At 43.6% G+C, this 21,345-nt stretch overlaps 1 protein-coding gene across 1 annotated transcript in view; it reads left to right on the top strand.

Moving 5' to 3' along the window:
* Positions 1 to 21,345, top strand: part of RHOJ (ras homolog family member J) — an 83,759-nt gene that overhangs the window by 39,348 nt on the left and 23,066 nt on the right. Inside the window, exon 2 of the mRNA XM_059694102.1 lies at positions 19,579 to 19,637. Coding sequence (XP_059550085.1) covers positions 19,579 to 19,637 — 59 coding nt within the window. The remainder of the gene's footprint in view (positions 1 to 19,578; positions 19,638 to 21,345) is intronic.

The raw sequence follows: 21,345 nt of genomic DNA, 5'->3' as shown, positions 1-21,345 counted from the left end.
AGCCAAGGGAAAGGACATCCTCTTTCCCAAACATCATCCACTTCAAAGCATTTATTTCAGCTGGTAGATATTCTATCATATAAACTTCCCTGTATTCATTTCCTACTGCTGCTGAACAGATCCCCACAACTTACTCTCTTACATTTCTGGAGATCTGAAATGTATCTCACTAGGCCAAAGTCAAGGGGTAGGCAGAGCTGCATTCCTACAGGCTCTAGGGGACAATCTATTTCTTGCCTTTTCCAGCTTCTAAAGGCTGCCCTCATTCCTTGGCTCATGGTCTCCTTTACACCCCTCTCACCCCTTCTTCCATTCTGACCACCAAGTAATCAAGGATAATCTCTTCAACTCAAAATCCTTAACTTAATCATATCTGCAAAGTTCCTTTACTATATAAGGTTACCTATTCACAGTTTGGGATAATTAGACGGTGGATAATTATTTTGCTGGGGCAGAGGGAGTATGGATTATTCTGTCTACCATTGTCACACTAAATAATTAGGTGCCTGTGGAATGCTAAGGTATGAATTAGGCATGTGTTTAAAACCATATCAAAGAACTGTTACCAGTCCAGTACCATCTATTCAAGTCAATTCATGTATTCCAACAGTTCACTCCGAAGACATGATATAAAATACTTTTTCACCCTGGAAAAAGTAGTCCAGGGATATTTCCACAATTGATTTTAACCCTAAGAAAAATGTCACTGCTTCCTAATCAATAGCCCTCTGGCATGCAGCTTTGATGAAAGAAGCTATTTGCTATTCCTCCTGCCTGGAACTCACCTCCCTCTCTATGATCTCCCAGACCCTCCCTTCCCACCTCTCTCTCTCTCTCTCTCTCTCTCTCTCTCTCTCTCTCTCTCTCTCTCTCTCTCCCTCTCTCTCTCTCTCTCCCTCTCTTTCCCTTCATGCCTCCATTCCCATCCCCAGAACTCCAGCAGCCCCCAAACAGGGATATGAGGATGGGATAAGAAGCATCTCTTAACAACAGGAAGGTGGTGAGGTAATATTTGACAGAGAAATTAGGAAATTCCCCAAACCTATTTAAGATTAATTTGGCTGGATTTTTAGACAATTTTTCTAGTCCTACTGCTAGCTCTAGATTTTTTTATATACATATTGTTTATTCTTCTTGCCTTTGACCAAAAGGTCAAGACCTCTATAATTCCCAAGGTGAAAGCTTTTAGAATCCAGTGTAGTGTCATGCAAACAACAAAACTTTGTTTTTAATCAGGAGCATTCAGCTGCCACTTGCCTGCAATTCTTAATTCCCTCATCTTCTAAAAGTACACTCACCTAAGTAAGTTGACCCTTGAACAACAGGGGTTTGAACTGCATAAGGTCCATGTATATGCAGATTTTCTTCAATAAATACATGTGGCCCTTGGAATCCAAGGGTTTTGTACTCACAGATGCAACTCACCATAAATGGAATACAGTGTCTTCGCACTCCCAAGCACGCATTCCCAACCGCAGATCAAAAGTACTGCTTTCGATCCGCAGTTGGTTGAATCCCTGATGCAGAGACTTAACTACAGAGTCAACAGTTATAGGCAGATTTTCAAATGTGTGGGGATCGGGACCCCTAACCCTGCCATTGTTCAAGGGTCAACTGTACTTCAAAAGCATGTAGGTTTTAGATATTTTAAATCATTCGTTTAGTATTTTCTCACTGGTTTAGATCACTGCTCCCTTCTTCCCTATCTCTGCTTCCCCCCAGCCATTTCTATTTTTACATGGGTCAGCACTTATTGATGGGCTACTCCCTTCTCACTCTTCCTGGGGTCACATAACTAAGACAACTAGTTACAAATGCAGTAACCTCGTGGCGAGCCAGAAGGCCTGACCCTCAGACCAAAGTCTAAAACAGAAAACTTTTTGCTGACCACTAAAGGATCAGCCAATGTGATGACTTTATTTTTTTTTAAAGCAAAACTAGATTTGTCTGAAGAGGTATGGTTAGTGTTCATTTATTCTCACTAGTTTCGTTCGGTGTTTTTACTGAAAGGTATTTAGCAGGTGTGCTTTGCTGTCTTTCTCTCTGTTGCTTGGATGGGAAGTCAGATTTGGAAGCAGAGTGTGCAGCTCTCACAACATTCCCCACAGTCCTCCCAGCAGCATGGCAGTTCGAGGATGCTGGAGCCCGTTTCTTGGAAGAGGTTAGGGTCAAGGGCTTGGGCTGTGCCCCTCAGGCCCTGAAATTGACACCCTCAATGGCTGCTTTTGTCCCTCAAGACTGAATCAGGGTCGTCTCAACTGGCAGTGCTGGGAACTAGCCAGACTCCATCACTGTCTGTCTTGGAGTGAGACCAAGCCATGGGCTCAATAGCTTTCCTTGTTTTCTAGAACTGATCACTTTCAATTCTACAATTGTATCCTGGCATCCATGCCAGAAAGTATCTCCAGGACCTCCTGCCGTTATTCCTGAGTGCTAGAAAAGCTGCACGTCTCCACAAACCCCTCCCCCTCCCCACTAACCCCCTACCCTCACCCCGCCAGCCTGCCAGCTGCTCCTGGGACCCCAGTTAGAGCTGTAGCAGTTTGTCATGATCCTCTAAAATGAATATCCTCCTTGGGTGGGGGTCATCTAAAGCTATCCATTCATTCAACAAGTATCCATTGAATGTGCATCATTTTCAAGACAGCATGCTGGGCCTTAGAGGTTTGTCTTTGGTGTAAGGAGTTCACAGTTAATCATCTGTAGAACCTCAGTGTGTAGGGAACTGCAAAGAAGATAGATTTTGATAAGGGAGAAAAGGAAAGGAGACGAATCACAGTGCCAGAGAGGAGAAATTGGGGTGAAGGGAGCTTGCCTGAGAAGATAAACTAGTCTGACTTTACCATGTCCACCCATGTCCTTAGGAGGCAGACAGACAAGCAGTGGGTGCTTCCTAAGGTCCAGAAGCACACTTTTGTAAATGAGGTCACAGAACTCCAAAAAGATACTCAGAAATCCCCATATAGAAGGAAACACATTAGTTTTTATTATGCTCCAAGCTGCTGGGTACAATCTACTGAAATATTGAAATAAATGACTGAGAAAATCAGCCCTTTTTATGGTCTCATTTGCCCAAATTGCTTGCCTCCCTCCTTTACTCATGCTCTCACATTTTGAGGTCAATTTCCCCTCAATGATGACCCAGGGGAGTGAGGCAACATTTTCCGGGCCTCAAGATTACTTGTTTATAATTTCGTCGGTTTACAGTCCTCTTTTTTGGCCCAAGTCCCTTCCCGGCCTCAAATCTCCGCTGCAGAAAGCGGCAGCCCTCTCTGCAGGCGTCCCTGAGAGCAGATGCCTTCGGCTTTGACCCCTCAGTTTCTGAAGACCAGTGAGTGGGGAGGTGACAGCGAGCACACCTGCTACTGCTTAGAGTCTGTTCCTCCTGCACTGCTTTAGTGGAGTAGACGTCACATCTGTCAACCACCTGAGGGGCTCAAAGAGCCATGTTTAAAGAAAGGATAAGCCTTGTCACTTATGTGTGGCCTGCAGACCAGTAGCTGGGGCACCACCCATGAGTTTATTAGAAATGTAGATTCTCAAGCCCCACTCAGACCAACTGAATCAGCATCTGCACTTGAACAAGATCCACCATCAGCACCCAACCCCAACGCCCATCCCTACCCACCATCCTCATGGTTCAAATGCACCTTCTAATGGCAGCAGGGGATGAAGACAGCTCCAGCCCTGCTTTCTCCTGTCTCACACTCAGCTGAAGGGCTGCTGCTCCATGTGCTATCTTTTCTGTCTCTGTGTTGGAGCCACATTTCTCGGTGGCTGAAGAAGTGCCTCTTGCGTTGGCTTCACTAAGGATGCCTCCTCCATCATTAATAGAAGGATGATCTGTGTCATTGTTGAGCAAGGCATTTGAAAAGCATCTTCACACCTCATTCATCAGCTTCATGCTTCCACAGCTCATCCCTGTGTCCCTTACCCACCACACTATACATCAACTGGTACTGGCATCAGTTCTCACCTAAAAAACTCCGTGACTAAACATATCCTTTTATTTGTTAAATCCATTTGTTAAACCCCTATAGTGGGCCAATGTACTAGATACTTGTCCTCTAGCTGAGAGATTGTGCAGTCCTATCACACAGTCCTTGTATTAGTCAGGGTTCTCCAGAGAAACAGAATCAATAGGATGTGAATATATATAGAAAAAGGCTTTTATTATAAGGAATTGGCTCACATGATTATAGAGACTAGCAGGTCCAAATCTGCAGTGTGGCTGTGTCAGCGGACTCAAGGCCCAGGAAAGCTGATGGTACCAATGGAGTCCCAAGGCAATCTGGGGGAGAATTCCCTGTTATTCATAGGAGGGTCAGCCTTTTTTTTCCTTCCTGTTTCAGGCCTTAAAATAATTGGATGAGGCCCACCCACATTATGGAGGGACATCTGCTATACTCTACTGATTAAAATTGTAATCTCATCCCAAAACACCCTCACAAAAATGCCCAAAATACTGTTTGACCAAATATCTAGACACCCCATGGCCCAGTCAAGTTGACACATAAAATGAACTATCACAGCCCTTATCATAAATTCATGATAGGAAGGGGAGGGAGAGGCACCAGCATCATAAGGTGGGTCACCAGAATACAGTGAATGTTATAGATATGTTGGTGCAGCCTTCCTCACTAGGCAAACACTTAGGTCTTCTGCAACATCCTTCATCTACCATTTTCCTTTTACCAGTGCCCTCAATGGAGGCCAGGGCTTAGGAGCATATAATTCCATGCAGAAAAGAATAAGCTAGACAGAAATGATGAGCATCTCTTTATCACCCAGTCCCAGGCACCCTTGACAGTTATTGATGAAAGAGCTGAGCCCAGATCCAGACCTAATCACTCTTCCTGCCACAGCCAGTTCAAATCAAGACTTTAATATTCCTTCAGAACAGGTTTGGGTTTTCCCTTTGGAGAGTGATAGGTCAAGAATGAGAAAAGTACAGAGAGGCCACAGGTCAGAAAGCAATCTTGGTAATAAGGCCAGTTTAGGGCAACCCTAGAGATATGATGGAAGTTCCGAGCTAGACCCAAACAACCTAGATATCTAGACTAAACCAGCTCCTGGAATCTGCCCTGCAATGGAGCCCACAATGGCCTTCCAAAGGTTGGTTCTCATTACAGTAACCCACCCCTCCCAAGTCCCCTTTCTTTCTTCTCCACCTTCTTTCCCACTTCCACCACCACTCCTTGTCTCCAGCAAATCCAACTTCTTTTTCTCCTCTTTGATATTACAATTTCTCTACAGTTACTGGCAAAGCCACTGAATACCCCTCCTCCACAGCTCTACAGCCACATGAGGTCCTGAATGCCTAACTTAACAGGGTACTGCTGATCAAGTTAAGATTTTATAGACCTCCACACATGCACTCCCCACCCCATGTCCGCACGGCTTCCACTGGTACAATCTCACTTTTCTACTGACCAATTGGTGATAACTCAGGATGGCCATCATCTTATCTCAAATTCCCCTTTCTACTCTTGAACCTTGAACCTTCTGGTCTAATAGGAACTTCAATCCCAACTACCCAAGGGTCCTTGACAATGTGGTAGTGTAAACTGCTCTGTGTCTTTAGATTCCAGGAAAAAGATATGATGCTTCTATCCTAAGAGAGCTTGGAAAATGAGTCTTTGACCTGCAAAAAAAAAAAAAAAAATGTGTTGGAAACACAGAAAGGGTATCTATCCTATATAATAAAAGGGTAATATGCAAATTGACCCTAACAGCAGAACCACTGGGAATGACTGGTCACTATGACACACACTGACCACCAGGGGGCAGACGCTCAATGCAGGAGCTGCCCCCTGGTGGTCAGTGCGCTCCCACAGGGGGAGCTCTGCTCAGCCACAGGCCAGGCTGATGGCTGCCAGCACAGTGGTGGTGGTGGGAGCCTCTCCCGCCTCCTCAGCAGCACTAAGGATGTCTGACTGCAGCTTAGGCCTGCTTCCCGCTGGCAAGTGGACATCCCCCGAGGGCTCCCAGGCTGCCAGAGGGATGTCTGACTGCCATCTTAGGCCAATCCCCCAGGGAGCAGGCCTAAGCCAGCAGATGGTCATCCCCTGAGGGAACCCAGACTGCGAGAGGGCACAGGCCAGGCTGAGGGACCCCCCCCCCCCAGTGCACAAATTTTGTGCACCGGGCCTCTAGTATACTATATAAAAGGCTAATGTGCTAAGTGTCCAACTGTCTGACTGGTCGCTATGATGTGCACTGACTACCAGGGGCAGACACTCAACACAGGAACTGCCACGACGTGCACTGGCCATTTACAGAGAAATGGCACTGCAGACCTGGCGCTGACAAAACAACACTCAGTTTCCTCCAAGTAGGAGACAGACCCCGCCACCAACCCGGAGCGACAGCCCACCAAATCGCAGCTGATGCTGCCAAGACTCCATGACAGAAACGGTGGCTGTGGGTGCTGGATAATGATGTCACATAGCAACACCCGGCTTCCTCTCCCTAGCGACTAGCCTCCTTGGAATTTCTTCAGCCTAGGAACACGACCTGCTTTATAGCCAGGTGCAAACATTTTACAGTTCAACCAAATGTCTGTGAAGCAGTTTCCCATGCCTCATCTCATCTGATCCTCACAGAAGTCCTGGAGTAGGCAGATAGGAGACTCAATGGAATCCTATTTTCTTTTAATTAGTCGGAAAATGGAGATTTAGAAAGCTTAGAAACTTGACCCAACAGAAAAGAAGAAATGGTGGACCTTGAAAATGACTTCAGGTTTTCTCACTGCACAGAATACTAATATAGTCAAACACTGCTGCAGTTAAATATTTTACCCTTTATTCTCCCTGTGTGATCTACAATAATAATCTGCTTCATGTTGATATTTACTGCTGTGTTGCTGACAATTACCTGAAAGAGAAGTTGTGGTGCTTCACTAAGCTGGAAAAAGTTTAGCTAAATCAGAAAGCAGGTCTAATTAACACACTGCAGACCAGTAGTTTTATTGCTAGCTTTACCCAGTGGCCAGATAAGTTTCTATTGAATGAGTACAAAAAACGTTTTACAGAAATGTTAAAGGCACGCTTTAAAATTAAATACCCATTGCACTTTGAAGTTATTTATTACATGTTCTTAAAGCTAATATCTTTTTAAATAATCCTCGTGATAGGCCACAAGCCTTAGAACAGAAAACACAAAAATTCTTGTGATCTGTCTACTGTTATGGTAAACAACCTGCTTCCCTATTTATAATGGTCTGGCCCTCTAGCAACTTCAGTGCAAAATTATAGCTAATTTGCCTACAAACATCAGGTGGTCATAATAATCTGGCCGCTCAATGTATATATCAGCGGTTCTCAACCTGTGGGTCATGACCCCTTTGGAAGTCGAACGACCCTTTCACAGGGGTCGCCTAAGACCATCCTGCATATCAAATATTTACATTGTGATTCATAACAGTAGCAACATTACAGTTATGAAGTGGCAACGAAAATAATTTTATGGTTGGGTCACAACATGAGGAACTGTATTTAAAGGGCCAGAAGGCTGAGAACCCCTAGTATATATAAAGCTCTTGCTGGTGCCAATTGCACACATGTGTTTCAATCTGTCATTGTCAATAATGAATTTGGTTGACACTTCTATTATAGAGAAAGGGTGAATAGTGATATTAAAATATTTCTTCTAATTAATTTCTTTCAATGTGCACAAATCTGTGCACTGGGCCACTAGTTAAATTATAAATGCCTATAATCCTTCCCTTCCCCCAAACCCTCCCCCTTCAGATGAGGAGAGAAAATGTCTTTGGCTACTCAGCTTCCCTCTCTTCCAAAGCCCAAAGGAGAGCACCAGCCAAGTCCTAGTCTTTCTCAGGTTGGCAGAAAGAAGACTAAAATAGTTACAGAAGGTGTGCTTGGTCAAGGCTAGACTAGTCTATGAAAAATACTGAGAAGTTTGAATCCCCCGTTGGTGTCTTGCTCTTTCTCTTAAAGTCAGAATGGTTTGAAGGAATTTGGGTTGTTAGTGTTGTGTCCTTGAATGTGAAGCTATACTGAGACCAGACCATATGGGTCCCCACTTATCTGTTATATTTTTTAAATCTTTGAAAATGCACAGAAACTCTACTAGATTGATTGTACTTCACCTAAAACCTAACAGAAAAACATCAGCAAAACTAAGAATAAGAATTCAAAGCCTCATCTTGCTAATTCATTGACACAGGTGACTGCAGGCGCCAAGCACTTCATGAGGCCTCCTAGCTTTGAGTGACAATACTCAACATAGGTTCCAATGGTAACCAGCACTCAGTGTATCCTTTCACTGGATCACCTTAACAGCACTGGTTAGCCATGGACCTTACATTGCTGATAAGCATCCAAAATATACTTTTATTTTTAGATGTTTGGAGGGAAAACAATTGTTGGGAAAATATGTAAACAAGGACATAAAAGTGGTAGGTGTTACCTTATATAAACTTTGAGAAAATAAAGTTACAAGATGGGCTCCCAAGTATTCATTGCAGAAAGGACCCAAGAACTGTTTTATCTCAAACTGTCATACATACATCTTTCTTTAATCATAATTAACCAACAAATATTAAAAAGTAAATATATATATATATAGTTACAGAAAAGAACACCTATTCTGGTTAGGGATATTAGACTAAACTAAATGAAATAAAAAGAAAAACTTACAAATACATGAAATGCTAGGATCCTGAGTAACAATCAGGTAGACAAGTAAGTATAATCTAGAGTAACCACCACGCACAGTAGAAACAATCTCCTAACGATCTCCAAATTATCTTATAATACTGTGGAAAAGAAGTTATTGAGAGCAGAAACACACACTCCAAATATTCATTCACTTGACTAGTTCATTTTGATAGGCCTAGACATTGTCAATAAAGGGCTATACTTAGAACCAATTTACTGCTGTTGTCTTTGCAGCTCATATACTTCTTTCGGTATGCAGTGAATGTGTTTTTGGCAGATTCTAGCATCTTCGAATGCACAATATTTCCTTGGTGCCTTCCAAAAGCAAGTATAGGTAAAATATTAGTGGTTCATCATAATTCTCTGAAAAAGATAAGCTGCTCTGCAATACATGGTTTATAAATCTGCACTGCAGCAGACCTATTCATCACATGTTCTACTCATAAAAACACAAGGTTGGCCCTACAGCCTAAAGTAAATCTAGACAAGCCTAAGACAAAATCAGAGAGGACCAAGAAGAATTAGTAGAAGTCAAGTGATGGGAGACAATTTAAGTTAAATGTGATGACATTTAATCAAATCTGTAAATAACAGTAATAACAACAACATAACCACAATTGTTGGGCACCCAAATATCCTTTTTCTGATTAACATATACAATGTAGAATTTTATCTCCTACCATCTAGCATTACATCCTCAATACTTTACCACATTCCTCAATATTCTTTAAAAAGTTACATAGCCCAGCCAGCATGACTCAGTGGTTGAGTGTCAACTTATGAACCAGGAGGTTATGGTTTGATTCCAGGTCTGGGTACATGCCTGGGTTGCAGACTCAATCCCCAGTGTGGGGGGTGCAGGAGGCAGCCAATCAATGATTCTCTCTCATCATTGATGTTTCTATCTCTCTTTCCCTCTCCCTTCTTCTCTGAAATCAATAAAAATATTTTTTTAAAGTTACATAAGTTTCCCCATAACTGATGAGGACCAATCCCCAACTCTTGAATATCTAGGTTGTGTCCAGCTGTCAGCTATAATAAACACTTGATGAACAGCCTTTACTTGTATATATTGTTGTGCACTTGTATGATTACTACTGGGAGTACATTGCAGAAAAAGGCTTGCTGAGTCAAAGATAGACCCACATTTAGGCCTTCGATCTATCCTGCCAAACAGTTTGCCAGACTACTTGAACCAATTTACGTTTCCTGCAGTAGTATGTGAGTGCCGCATCATCACGTGTTCACCAGCACTGGGTCTCATTCATTGTCTTTGTCAATTAGACAGGCCAAAGATTTCATCTTGTTTAATTTGAATTTTTTTTACTCCAGTATTTATTGGCCCTGTGTTTGTTTATAAGTTTTCTTCATTCTTTATTTGCTTCAGAATTATTATCCTTATTGACTAGTAAACATGCTTATGTATCAAATATAATCACTCTGTCAAGCTCCCAAACTCAAAAATCCTATCAGAATTACTTTAAACTTATTAACTGGGGAGGTGTAACATCTTTACAACACAGAGCTTCCAACCCAAGACCATGAGCTGCTTCCCCATCTGTCTTCCTTTATGTATCTCAACAAAGTGCTTCCTGTGCTGTTTCTCTTAAAGGTCTTGCACATGACTAGACACATATAGCGTTTGTTGTTGTCGTGAAAATAATACTTTCCATCATTTTTTCTAACTAGTTATAGCTGGTACCTGATAGAATTTTATGAGCCTAATAATTCTTTAAAAACTCTTGGTAGGAACACACTCTTCCACTTTTATCAACACCTGGTGTTTGAATTTCTTCTGTGATTATTTCTAGACAAGAAGGGGAGAGAGTTGCTACAAACAGACTGCCTACTTCTGTACTGTGAGACAGATATAATAAGAAAGATAATCTCTCTGTAGGAGTTTATAAATTTTAAGGTTTTTTTCCTTTACGTTACTTCATCTATTATTCACAAAACCTGTCTAAAGTGGATGGAATACTATAGAGTAATTGAGTTATTAGTCTCAGAATTTTAATGATGAAGAACCTGAGGTTCAGATCTGAATCACTCGCCTGGAGAATCTGATCAAAATGCAGACTCTTAGACCCTAACCCACACCTATTTCCTCTGAATCCTGGGGGTAGGGTGTGCAATCAGGGAATCTGTGTTTTTAACTCGCTCCCCTGGTGGCTGCCAAGGTGCATTTAGATCACCAAAGTGGGGGCTAAAGCCTAAAGTTTCTGCCTCTAATTTAGGTATTTATTCTACCATCCCTCAATGGCAGCTTGATTCTTGTGGGTTCCTAGCCATATATGAACATGACTAAAGGAGCTTGCATTTATTTTTTTAAGATTTCTTTATTCAGGGGATCCTGCAAAAAAAAAAAAAAAAAAAAAAAAAAAAAGTATGCTCTGGGTTGCAGACCACAAGCCTCCACACGCAGGATTCATTTATAATGCAGTCACTTCTTCCCAAAGTCTTAATGAAAAGACCACTCCCTGTACTCTGTGGCTGCTGCCAGGAAGTCTGACTACTATACATGCAGTCACAGTGACCCACAGGACACCTTGGCAGTAGCCCTGCCCCTAGCCCTGCCTCACTGGCCTGGAGTCGGCAGCCCTGGAGCTGGAGAAAGTTGCCTGGAAAAGTGGGAAAGTGCCCCAAGCACAGAGGCCATTCAGGACAGCCTCATTCCCATGGCATCCCCTCACAACAAGCAGGCCAGCATTAGTGTAGGTAGGATGTCATCACTGGTGACTCCATCCTGCCCCTTAGTGTCCAGGAACTCACATGGTGACCCTTTAGGAAATGCCAAAGATTAATCTAGAGAAAATAGATGCCTCGGAGAAAACCTCCAGTTTGGTTGAAGTTTAATGCACTGTCAGTCTCTCAACCCCTATTTATGGAGCTGCGTGCCAGGCCCATTCTAGATGCTGGAACATGAGAATGAATAACACACAGCACTTTATGGCCCAATGGGCAAGTAAGCATGGAAAAGGGGCTTAAGGTACTTGGCGGGCATCAAAGAGGAGTTATGGGAGTGAGTTTTCCAGGTCATGGGAGTTGTCTAGGCTGACAAGTGTAAGGAAAGCATTCTAGAATTTCTTTTCCCAAGAACATGGAACAGCTTAAGCAAAGGCATCATGAGTATGACAGACTGCAATCAGTCTGGATTGTAGGACAGTAAAAAATAAAAGAGATCTGGAAAGGTAAACCAGAAGCCAGATTACAAAGATTGCGTGCACTCTTGAAGGTATTTGAATTGTATCTTAGAGACAACGGAGCCACAGCTGTGGGACTGGTAGCAGTGAGGAAAAGGCAGCACAGAAGATGGAGTCTGGAAGATAAATGTGGACCGGGAGCCCTCTGTAATGGGGGTAAGGGGCTGCAGTGAGATAGCTACAGAGATGGGAAAGAGGAGTTAGGTTCTGGAGATACTTAGCAAGTAGATTTGGCAGGGCATGGAGACCAAGCGAACGTTGAGGGAGGAAGGGTGAGGCCAAGCAAGTCTCTGAAATTCCAGGATGTGGATGTCATGGAATCATGGCTCTGTCTTCGGTTTGGCCCCATCCCCAGTCAGTTCCAAGTCCTCCACTTCTCTTTTCTCCACGCCCTCCCTCCTCCTCTTCCATCATCAAACAAGTACTGGCAAGGAAAGATCTTTCCTGAACAGCCTCCCACAACCAGAATCAGTGCAACTTCATTCCAGCAACCTCTGTTCCCAAGTGTTGTTATTTAAGAAGCCATGTGCTCCGTATGCCACCTTACATTTGTGTAAGCTTTGGTGTACAAAATTTTCATATTCATGATCTCCTCTGCTCCTCAGTAAATTCCATTCTGCCAGTAAAAAAAAAAAAAAAAAAAAAAAAAATGTAGACATAGGGAAGCTGTGACTTGCTCAAGGCCCCAGAGTTATTTCACAATAAGCTGAGGGCTCCAACCAGTTCTTCTGTCTTAAATTCTGGGTGGTTTCAACTTGGAATAACTACAGGCAGACCTAACAGATCAAAGAAACCTGACCAGGGAGGGAAGATGCATGGCAGATGCATTACCCTGTTCAAATGGACTCTCGTTACTGCAGGATGAGTACACAGACCTCACAAAAGCAAGCCCTCAGCTCAGAGTCCTAACAGATTTTCGGGAAGCTTATTAGATTTTCTCCTCATTCTTTATTCTACAGAAACAGGACCTCGTGTCAGCCTATCAAATGAGAGACTTCCCTGAGCCACAAGCAACTTTTATTTCACACACACACACACACACACACACACACACACACACAGTCCACTGCTCAGAAAACAAGAAGCATTCTTAGCAAATAAGGAAAAAGAGCAGGCTGAGGTGAGCCATGCAGATGAGTAAGGAGGGTTTCAAGCCACATTAAGAGGATCATGTATGGGGGATGGATACCTCACCAGGAAGGAATTTGCCACCATTCCTGTTTATGAAAATGTATTGTTTATTTCTAGTTTCATACTTGCTTCTAACTTATTTTAACTTGAGGTGACTCTCATCCCAGAAGCTTCTTATAAAATGGTTCCTTATAAAATGTGCATGCATATTTGGGAGGTTTAAACCAGGTCACAAACACACACAAGCTCCCCCAAGAGTGGACACTGGAGTCAGGTGAGTCAGTCCCAGACAAGATCTTCTAGGAAGGAAGCAGAGCAGCGAATGAGGGTCAGTTCAGAGGAGGACGGGGTGCGGGGGGGGGGGGGGAGCGGGGATGGGGAGGGGCGGTGGTCAATGGATGCTGCTGAAGATATCCAATCAGCAAGTATGATGAGGGTCAGGATTGTGAGTTTCCATTTAAACTCCCCATTTCTTGCCACCCCCTAGACACAGACAAGCTGCTGTGATGATTACCCCCTGACTTCTCAATAACGTATATAGAGTTTTTATGTGCCTTTAGGGTAAGCATGATTTGTTCATTTTTCAGGTGAGACGGAGACATACAGAGTTGCCCAGCATCTCCCCAAATGAGTAGTAAAGTAGAGACTTGAATTCAGGCATGGAGAAAAATCATCTGCAACTTGGATATAAGGCAAAGTGCATGCAATTGTCTTTCCAATGTCCAATGTCATGCTGGGGGCAGTGTTTAACACCCTCCCCCAAGAAGTAACAATCTAGGGTAATACACCCTCATTTGATTCTACTATTAACTAAAAGCTTAGACTTTCTGAAGCTGCATGCTAACTTGTAAATCTTGTTGGGTAGAGATGCCAATATTTACTGTTTAGTATAAAAGAAAACACCGAAGGCTATCTTTTCCACAGGACAGTAACCAGTTTTTTATTGAATGTAGCCATCTTATTCTAACATTTTGTTTCTTAAGTACCTATGTATGCCCACTTCCTCGAAATGCCCTTTGAACAAGATTTATCATCTTACTGGTCCTCTCATTATTGAGTTCATAAATCTTTGACATACCCTCATCCTATGTTTCCATGAGAGTCATGTTATTAACTTTCTTAAAATTCTATTTCTTGCTATGTCTATAATCTAGTGTTTCTTCCTCCAAAATAGCACCTTTTTACGGTACTACATCCACCCACCTCATCAGGGCTGCCTCGTTCTACCTGCCAAATAGAATACAGTCGACATGAGGGATGCAGTCAGCTGGCTATATGCTGGGAACGGAAGGGCACTTCGAGGCTTCCTCCTAAGGGGCCTGACATTTTCAGCCTTCGAGTTTTCAGGATTCATCATACATTCACAAGATGGATTCCAAAAGCCCATTCTCGGCAGCTGAGATGGCCAGCCCTCCCGCCAGCAAGAAAGGGGCTTTAAACCAGGTTCCTATTGCTGCTGATGGGCTCGACTGGTGGGCTGGGCTGTTTTACAGGGAATGACAACACGTCCTCACCCTGCAAATGACACGGAGTTTTGTGAGGTGGCCGAATTGCTGAGGGGGGTAAGTTCTCTCTGGGTGAAAGAAATCAAAGCCAGGACTTAGACTTCACTCCAACTCACAGAGGCCACTTCAATCTGCACAAAGAAAAAACACAAGGAAGCAAAAGGTTTACAAAGAAGGCCTCCATTCTACATACTTAACGGGTCACTGAAAACTTTCACACTTTGTGGAGAGAACCGTCTGAGCATGTCATATGACCCACTCTCTTTAAAACCTCTCTAAACTTGGAAACAACGCTAAGAGTCTGAGAAGAGAAGGTGATCTGGGATTTCAGCCTGACTGCTGTCTGCCAGGCAGATTTGCTGGCTGCGGGCACTTCCCAGCCGTTAGGCCTTGCCAGGAGCCTCAAACTGCAGGTCTGCACAGCTTGAAGGACTCTCCTCTGCCTGAGTTGCCCCTGGTGTTCCATTTCTGTGTTCAGCATTTACTACGCTTGCCAGGATCTGTGTGTGTACTGTGTGAGACATGGGGTATGGGAATCCTGTTCTCAAGGACCTTCCTGTCCAGTTGGAGATATAAGACAAGTATCTAAATAGCTACTGTTTAGGACAGAAAGTGACCAGTAATTCACAAATATTAGGACCCTATTATGTGCCAGTTAATGTGCACTGGGTATACAGTGGAGAGCAAGAGAGACTTGTCCTTAGAAGAGGTTTAATAAGCATTTGCTGAAGGAGAGAAAAGAACAGTTGTTCGGCACCCACTATGCATGGGCCAGGCTGTGTGCCAGGCATTTTCTCATTTAATTTCCTTCTCACAAGTCCTCACTTTGGTAGGCAACGTTATCCCCATTTTTAACAAATAAGGAAACAGGGGCTCAGAGATGTTAGGTGACTTTCCCAAGGTCACGCAGACAGCGAATAGCAAAGGCAGGATTGTAATGAGACCCACCTGACTTAGATCCTGCTCTCTCAACCTCACTACATTTACTGTTAGCATTTTAGGGCACACCTGCCTTCTGTGCTGCTGTGGCTGATTCATTTCCAAACTGAGGGGCCTCAGAGGACACTGCAGCCTGTTGGCAACAATAAGGCCTCCACTGCTAGTCCAAGATAAGGGCTCACAAAGCCATTTGGACAACCCACATCTGTGATTAACGCCTGGATCTGTCTCTGGCTGTCCCTAGATGTTCTCTAGCATCAACTGTGCGATCCACTTATCTTCCGATAGAATGGGAAAATGAAAGGGCAGAGAAGAGAGAATAAAAGTAACTTCCAGAGACAGGGGCACAAGCCCTGCTCCCTTCCTTTGGATTCCTCCAGCAGAGCTGGCCAAGCACACAGAGGAGACAGCCACTGGCCAGCAGAGAGGAAAACCACACCACTTCTACCCCAACATGTCACCCTCCATCTTCCCGCCATTTGCCAGAACCCAGGATATTGTTTTCATTCCTTCTCTTTCACTTTCTTGGGGGGGGGGGGGAGAGAGAAGGGGGAGAAGAAGAATTGGGGGCTTTCATTGATCAACAAAGCCTTCCGAATAAAGGCTGCATTCGTGAATCAGCATAGCCCCACCCTGCATGCCCACCTCTTCTGCCCCATCTCCCCATGCACCCCAGGGAGCTAGTGCACCACCCCGTGCCCCGCTCCCAGCACACCCTGGTGGCTCCTGGACCGCCCTTATCCCTTCGGTGGATGCACCTTGGGGAACCTGTGGCCATCCTGGGGCCTGAGCTCACACACCTCCTCCGGAAAGCCCTTTCTGACCGCGCTCCAGCAGTGCGCATGCGCACACCCAGCAGTGCCCCTCTGGCGTTCCCACGCCCCACATCACGCACACGCACACGTACGTACACGCACACGCACGTACACGCACGTACGCACGCACAGTCATACCCCTCCTGCGAGCTCGACCTAACCTGTGCGCGCTGCCCTGGCTTGGCGTTTACTATGCTGCACCACATCTTGCTGGTAACCCCTCCTCTCCACGCTCCGACAGGCCTCCTACTCCCAGTTGTGAGAGGACCAGGATCGCAAAGGCCCCTGGAGGGGGCTGGCGCTGGCCCCACCGCTGCCAAGGGGGAGGCCTGGGGACAAGCGGGCCGAGGGAATGGTTCTCTGAAAACCCGAGCAGGAGCTTCAGGGCTCCCGTGCCAAAGGTCAGGGCCACTGCTCAGGAATGTCTGCAGCTCTCGGTGGAGCCCGGGGTGACAGCGGCCAGGGCTTGCGCCCCAGGAGGCTCCGGGCTGGAGGTCGTGGCATGGCCCACGGGCGTCCCTGGAACAGCTGCCCCTGACCGGCATGCCCTGGGCTTGGTAGAGGTAGGAAATTCCTGGAAATGGCTGGACTTCTTCCCTTGGTTCCTGATCCGTGACTAGGTAGTGAGTTGGCCACGAAAGGAAGCATTTAGGCAGAGTTCAGGAACATAGGGCTGGACTTAAGCAAAAGCATTCAGGAAGAGCAAAACAGAGCAGGACCAAGAGTGAGGGCCACGCCGGCTCACCTTCACTCCCAACACTATCCTGGCGTTTGAAAGGAAGTAAAAAGGTTTAAAATCCCTTCTGTTAGTGTTGTCACCAGGGTTGGGCGGAGCTGGGTTCACCACGTTAAAGTGCACGTTTAAAAGCTGAGTGGCTACAGCGATGTTGTCAAACTTAACACGTGTGGACCTGTGTAGATTTAAAAAAAAAAAAAAAATCCCCAGTGTCTGTGGAGTCAGTGCTTTTAAACGAGTGCTTTGCAAAGGATGAGCCCCCTTAAGAAGTACTTTGCATACATGTAGCCCATCAATCTGAAAATAAATAAAAGTAAAATCAGTACCAAATCAGCAGACTAGAGAATTTGGCTGGCATATGTTGGAGATAGGGTTTTAACCATTTGCACACCATAGGCGTCTATAGACGCAAGCGGTGGACCTTTTTTAATTAAATTCAAAATATCATGGCAGTTAACTGGTTAAAAGGTTGCTAATTCAGCCCTGGCTGGGTAGTTCAGTTGGTTAGAGTGTCAGCCCCAATAGACCAAGGTTGTGGGTTTGATCCCCAGTCAGGACACATACAAGAAGCTACCAATGAATGCATAAATAACGTGGGACAGCAAATAGATCTCTCTCTAGCTCTATCTTCCTCTCTCTCTAAAATCAGTAAATAAAAATAAAAGATTGCTAATTCAGTTTCTCTTTCCTGCATAGCTAATGGTAGAAGGCACCTTTACATTGCATTTGCAGTTTTTAATCAACTAGGAAAAATCACATTCTCCTTTATTATTTTATATCCTTTTTCCAAAGAGAAATTAAATATTTTTTTAGAAATCTAAGTTTGTTCTTTCCACTCACCAAGAGAAGTGTATTATGCATTCAATCTGTTCAATCTCAGTTTAGTTTCAAGTTGAGACTTTATTTCATTTCCAGACATGTACAGAGTGGATGGTATCCCTCTATTACTTCTCATTTTTTGGATACAATTGCTTGGCAAAGCAGTAGGCCTGCTGGGTAAATCAAACTCTCCACTTTTCACTCTACATACACCCTTTAGGTATGTGAAACTGAACCCATACAACATGTCTTCCTGCAACTGAGTTTCAAAATTATAATGAACCAGTTGAGCTAAAGCACAGGAATATTCCATTTAAGAAACTTCTTTAAAATAAATATGAAGTCCATCTTGTTTCATTATTTGCTTTGCCTTATAGATTATAAAATATGCAGGTGGGTTAATATTCTTTGTTTTGGGGATTTTATTAACATTTCAAAGACAGATAAAAACAGACATTTCTAACAGATTGCTTACACAATTCTGTGTCCTGAAAGGTGGTTCAAACCAAACAAAATGGAAAAATAACCAATAAAAAGTTCAGCATTTTTTTCCTTCAGGAGCTTGATATTTTAAGGCTTAATAAGAATCAATGAGAAGTCTACAGCGTGCCTTAGTGTCACCAATAATATTCATCTTGATGTCATTGTAATTAATCTAGTTATTAATAACAGGAAAAGAGCAAAGGGAAGGCCAAGTATTATAGGCATGTCATTTGGGCAGCTTTGCCAGGAAGCTACAATTTTGCACCCCTCAGGGGTCCAGCAAGGGAAGATAGACAAATGCCCAGTAAAGTTGGGGTGACATAGGGAGGGTACTTTCCTGTCAGTCACACCTGGAATAGGTCATTGGCCAGAATGGGTGTGGCCACTGCAAGGGCAAGAAATTTGGAAGATTTAATCCCCCGAACAAACAAGTTCTCTCTCTTTGTCCTCTTGGGACTCTTTTGTGGGGAGGGGGGCAGTGCTCTCTTGGCTCACCTGCAGGCCATGTGGACCCCACACACAATGAACTAATGGACTGAAATTAGCCTGATGCTGAACTGGACCCGGCTGCAACATGGAAAGGGAACCCTGGGCACTGGCTTTGCTTTTAGCTCTATAACCCCAATTATACTTCTTCCAGGACTGGATTAAGGGAAATGGGACTTTAGAAACCCAGGGATGTAATGCCATGCAAATAAAAATCACTCATCTTCACATGCAAGTCTCAGAAAATTCTTTTTCTCCAGATATCATAAGGACTCCAACCCTGGCAGTCAGGGGGAAAATGATACCCCAACTTCCCCCAATAACAATCTCATCTGAAAAACTTGGACTTGGCTCAGCCCATCCAGTCTTCCTGCAGCCCAAGGTTGTCTTTCTTTTCTTTTTTTTAATATATTTTATTGATTTTTTACAGAGAGGAAGGAAGAGGGATAGAGAGTTAAACACATCGATGAGAGAGAAACATCGATCAGCTGCCTCCTGCACACTCCCTACTGGGGATGTGCCTGCAACCAAGGTACATGCCCTTGACCGGAATTGAACCTGGGACCCTTGAGTCCACAGGCTGACGCTCTATCCACTGAGCCAAACCGGTTAGGGCGCAAGGTTGTCTTTCGTTTGGAAATCATGCTGTCATCTTGGTTTAGAATATACATGGATGAGGCATATGCTTATCCTCGCTGCCCAAAGAGATGTTGGCATAGAGAAATGTGAAGGCTCCTGATTGAAGCTTGTATTTATGGGCTCTCCTCTTCTCTTCTCCCCTAGTTACTGTGACCGTGGGAGACAAGCAACACTTGCTCGGACTGTATGACACGGCAGGACAGGTATATTTTTACTATCTTGATTTATTATTATCTTGATTTATTTTTATTATATTGGTTCATTCAATAGATATTACCTCTTCTGATCATTGGGGGCAAATTTATTATCTACCTAAATGACAACCAAAGCATATTCTTAATATCTTAAAAATATTTATAATTACAAAAAACCAAACCATTCATGATTCAAGATGTTAATAGGCAAATAATCATTCATTCATTGATTGATGACTAACAATAACCAAAAGAATGTATTTGGCCAAGACTCTCAAGTTCTTCCTACCCATACCGATTCCAGATCTAGGATTACCGAGTCAATTTCAAATTTGAGTTTCACCCATTATATTTTTGCATTATATTCTTTGCCCACCCTTTATTTGAATTGCCTAATGAGCTGTGAAAATGTTCAGAATGAGATAGGGGATAGTGAGTGAGGGGTAGGAAGAAGACAGAGTAAGTGTTGGGAAAAAGAAAAGCCAGAACTAGATGTTTTCCAAAAGTGAATAACTGAATAACTAGAAGTTGACTCTCAATTCTCTAAGAGTTTTGAAATATTCTCACTCTGTCAGATATGTTTCTTCAAGTTGGAAAACCTGGCCAACCATTAACGTAAAGCAATGAACTAGAACTCTCAACACTTAATCAGTTAGCACATGCTCTACTTCAGTGGTTCTCAACCTGTGGGTCACGACCCCTTTGGGGGTCGAACGACCCTTTCACCGGGGTCGCCTAAGACCATCGGAAAACACATATATAATTACATATTGTTTTTGTGATTAATCACTATGCTTTAATTATGTTCAATTTGTAACAATGAAATTGGGGGTCACCACAACATGAGGAACTGTATTAAAGGGTCGCGGCATTAGGAAGGTTGAGAACCACTGCTCTATTTGGTGAAAATGCCACCATCACTTTCTTTCCTAACACCCTATACTTCATTATGAAAAGTTTCTAATGTTATAAATTCATGGGTTGGAGAGGAAGTGGTTAAGCAATTGATAGCTGTGGGCCAATTTCTATGATAGAGCTTTTGTTACCATATGTCTTGGGTCATTTATTAAGGTCAGAATCAGTGGGTTGTTTAGTTTTACATCTTAAGCCCTTTGGAGTGAACATCTGACCATACTCTTTCCCACTGTGGGTTTCCTGGTAATTGTTATTTATAGTTATACTAGTACATTTGTCTCCCCTCCCTCCAACCCCCTAATTATCTGGATATATGTCTTTCTGCTCAACTTGAAAGCTCTATACTAGAAAAAAAAAATAGTAAATGGAATTTTATTTGGGATTTCTGTATGCATTCAAGGACCACTGTATAAATGTCTGTGGGACATCAAAGGCTAATGTTGGGCAGGTCTAGGAAGTGGGGAACCTAGAAAATTTAGCTCCAGACTCAATGCTTATAAGAGCATCCAGTTTCTACTCATCAGCAGATGGCTATTTGGGACATCTACTCTCAGGAAGTGGAAACTCACATTAATACCAAGACACAGAACTAGGACAGGATACCCCCAGATGCCCAATATGGGAAAATTGGTTTGTCTCCTCTGAGCTAAGTACAGGGGCTTCGGTGCAGCTCATACTTGGCTACTCCTCCACCAGAAAGCATTCCAGCAAGAAGGGTACACTGCTCTTTGGTCTGGAGTTGCCAAACTCAATCACATAATCATTGGTGTGTTCCCCTTCATCAGGGACTCACAGCCTTAAA

The sequence above is a fragment of the Myotis daubentonii genome, chromosome 1, assembly GCF_963259705.1.
Source record: "Myotis daubentonii chromosome 1, mMyoDau2.1, whole genome shotgun sequence".
NCBI lineage: Eukaryota > Metazoa > Chordata > Mammalia > Chiroptera > Vespertilionidae > Myotis > Myotis daubentonii.
The sequence above is the reverse complement of the archived record's forward strand: the minus strand, read 5'-3'. Positions and strand labels throughout refer to the sequence as shown.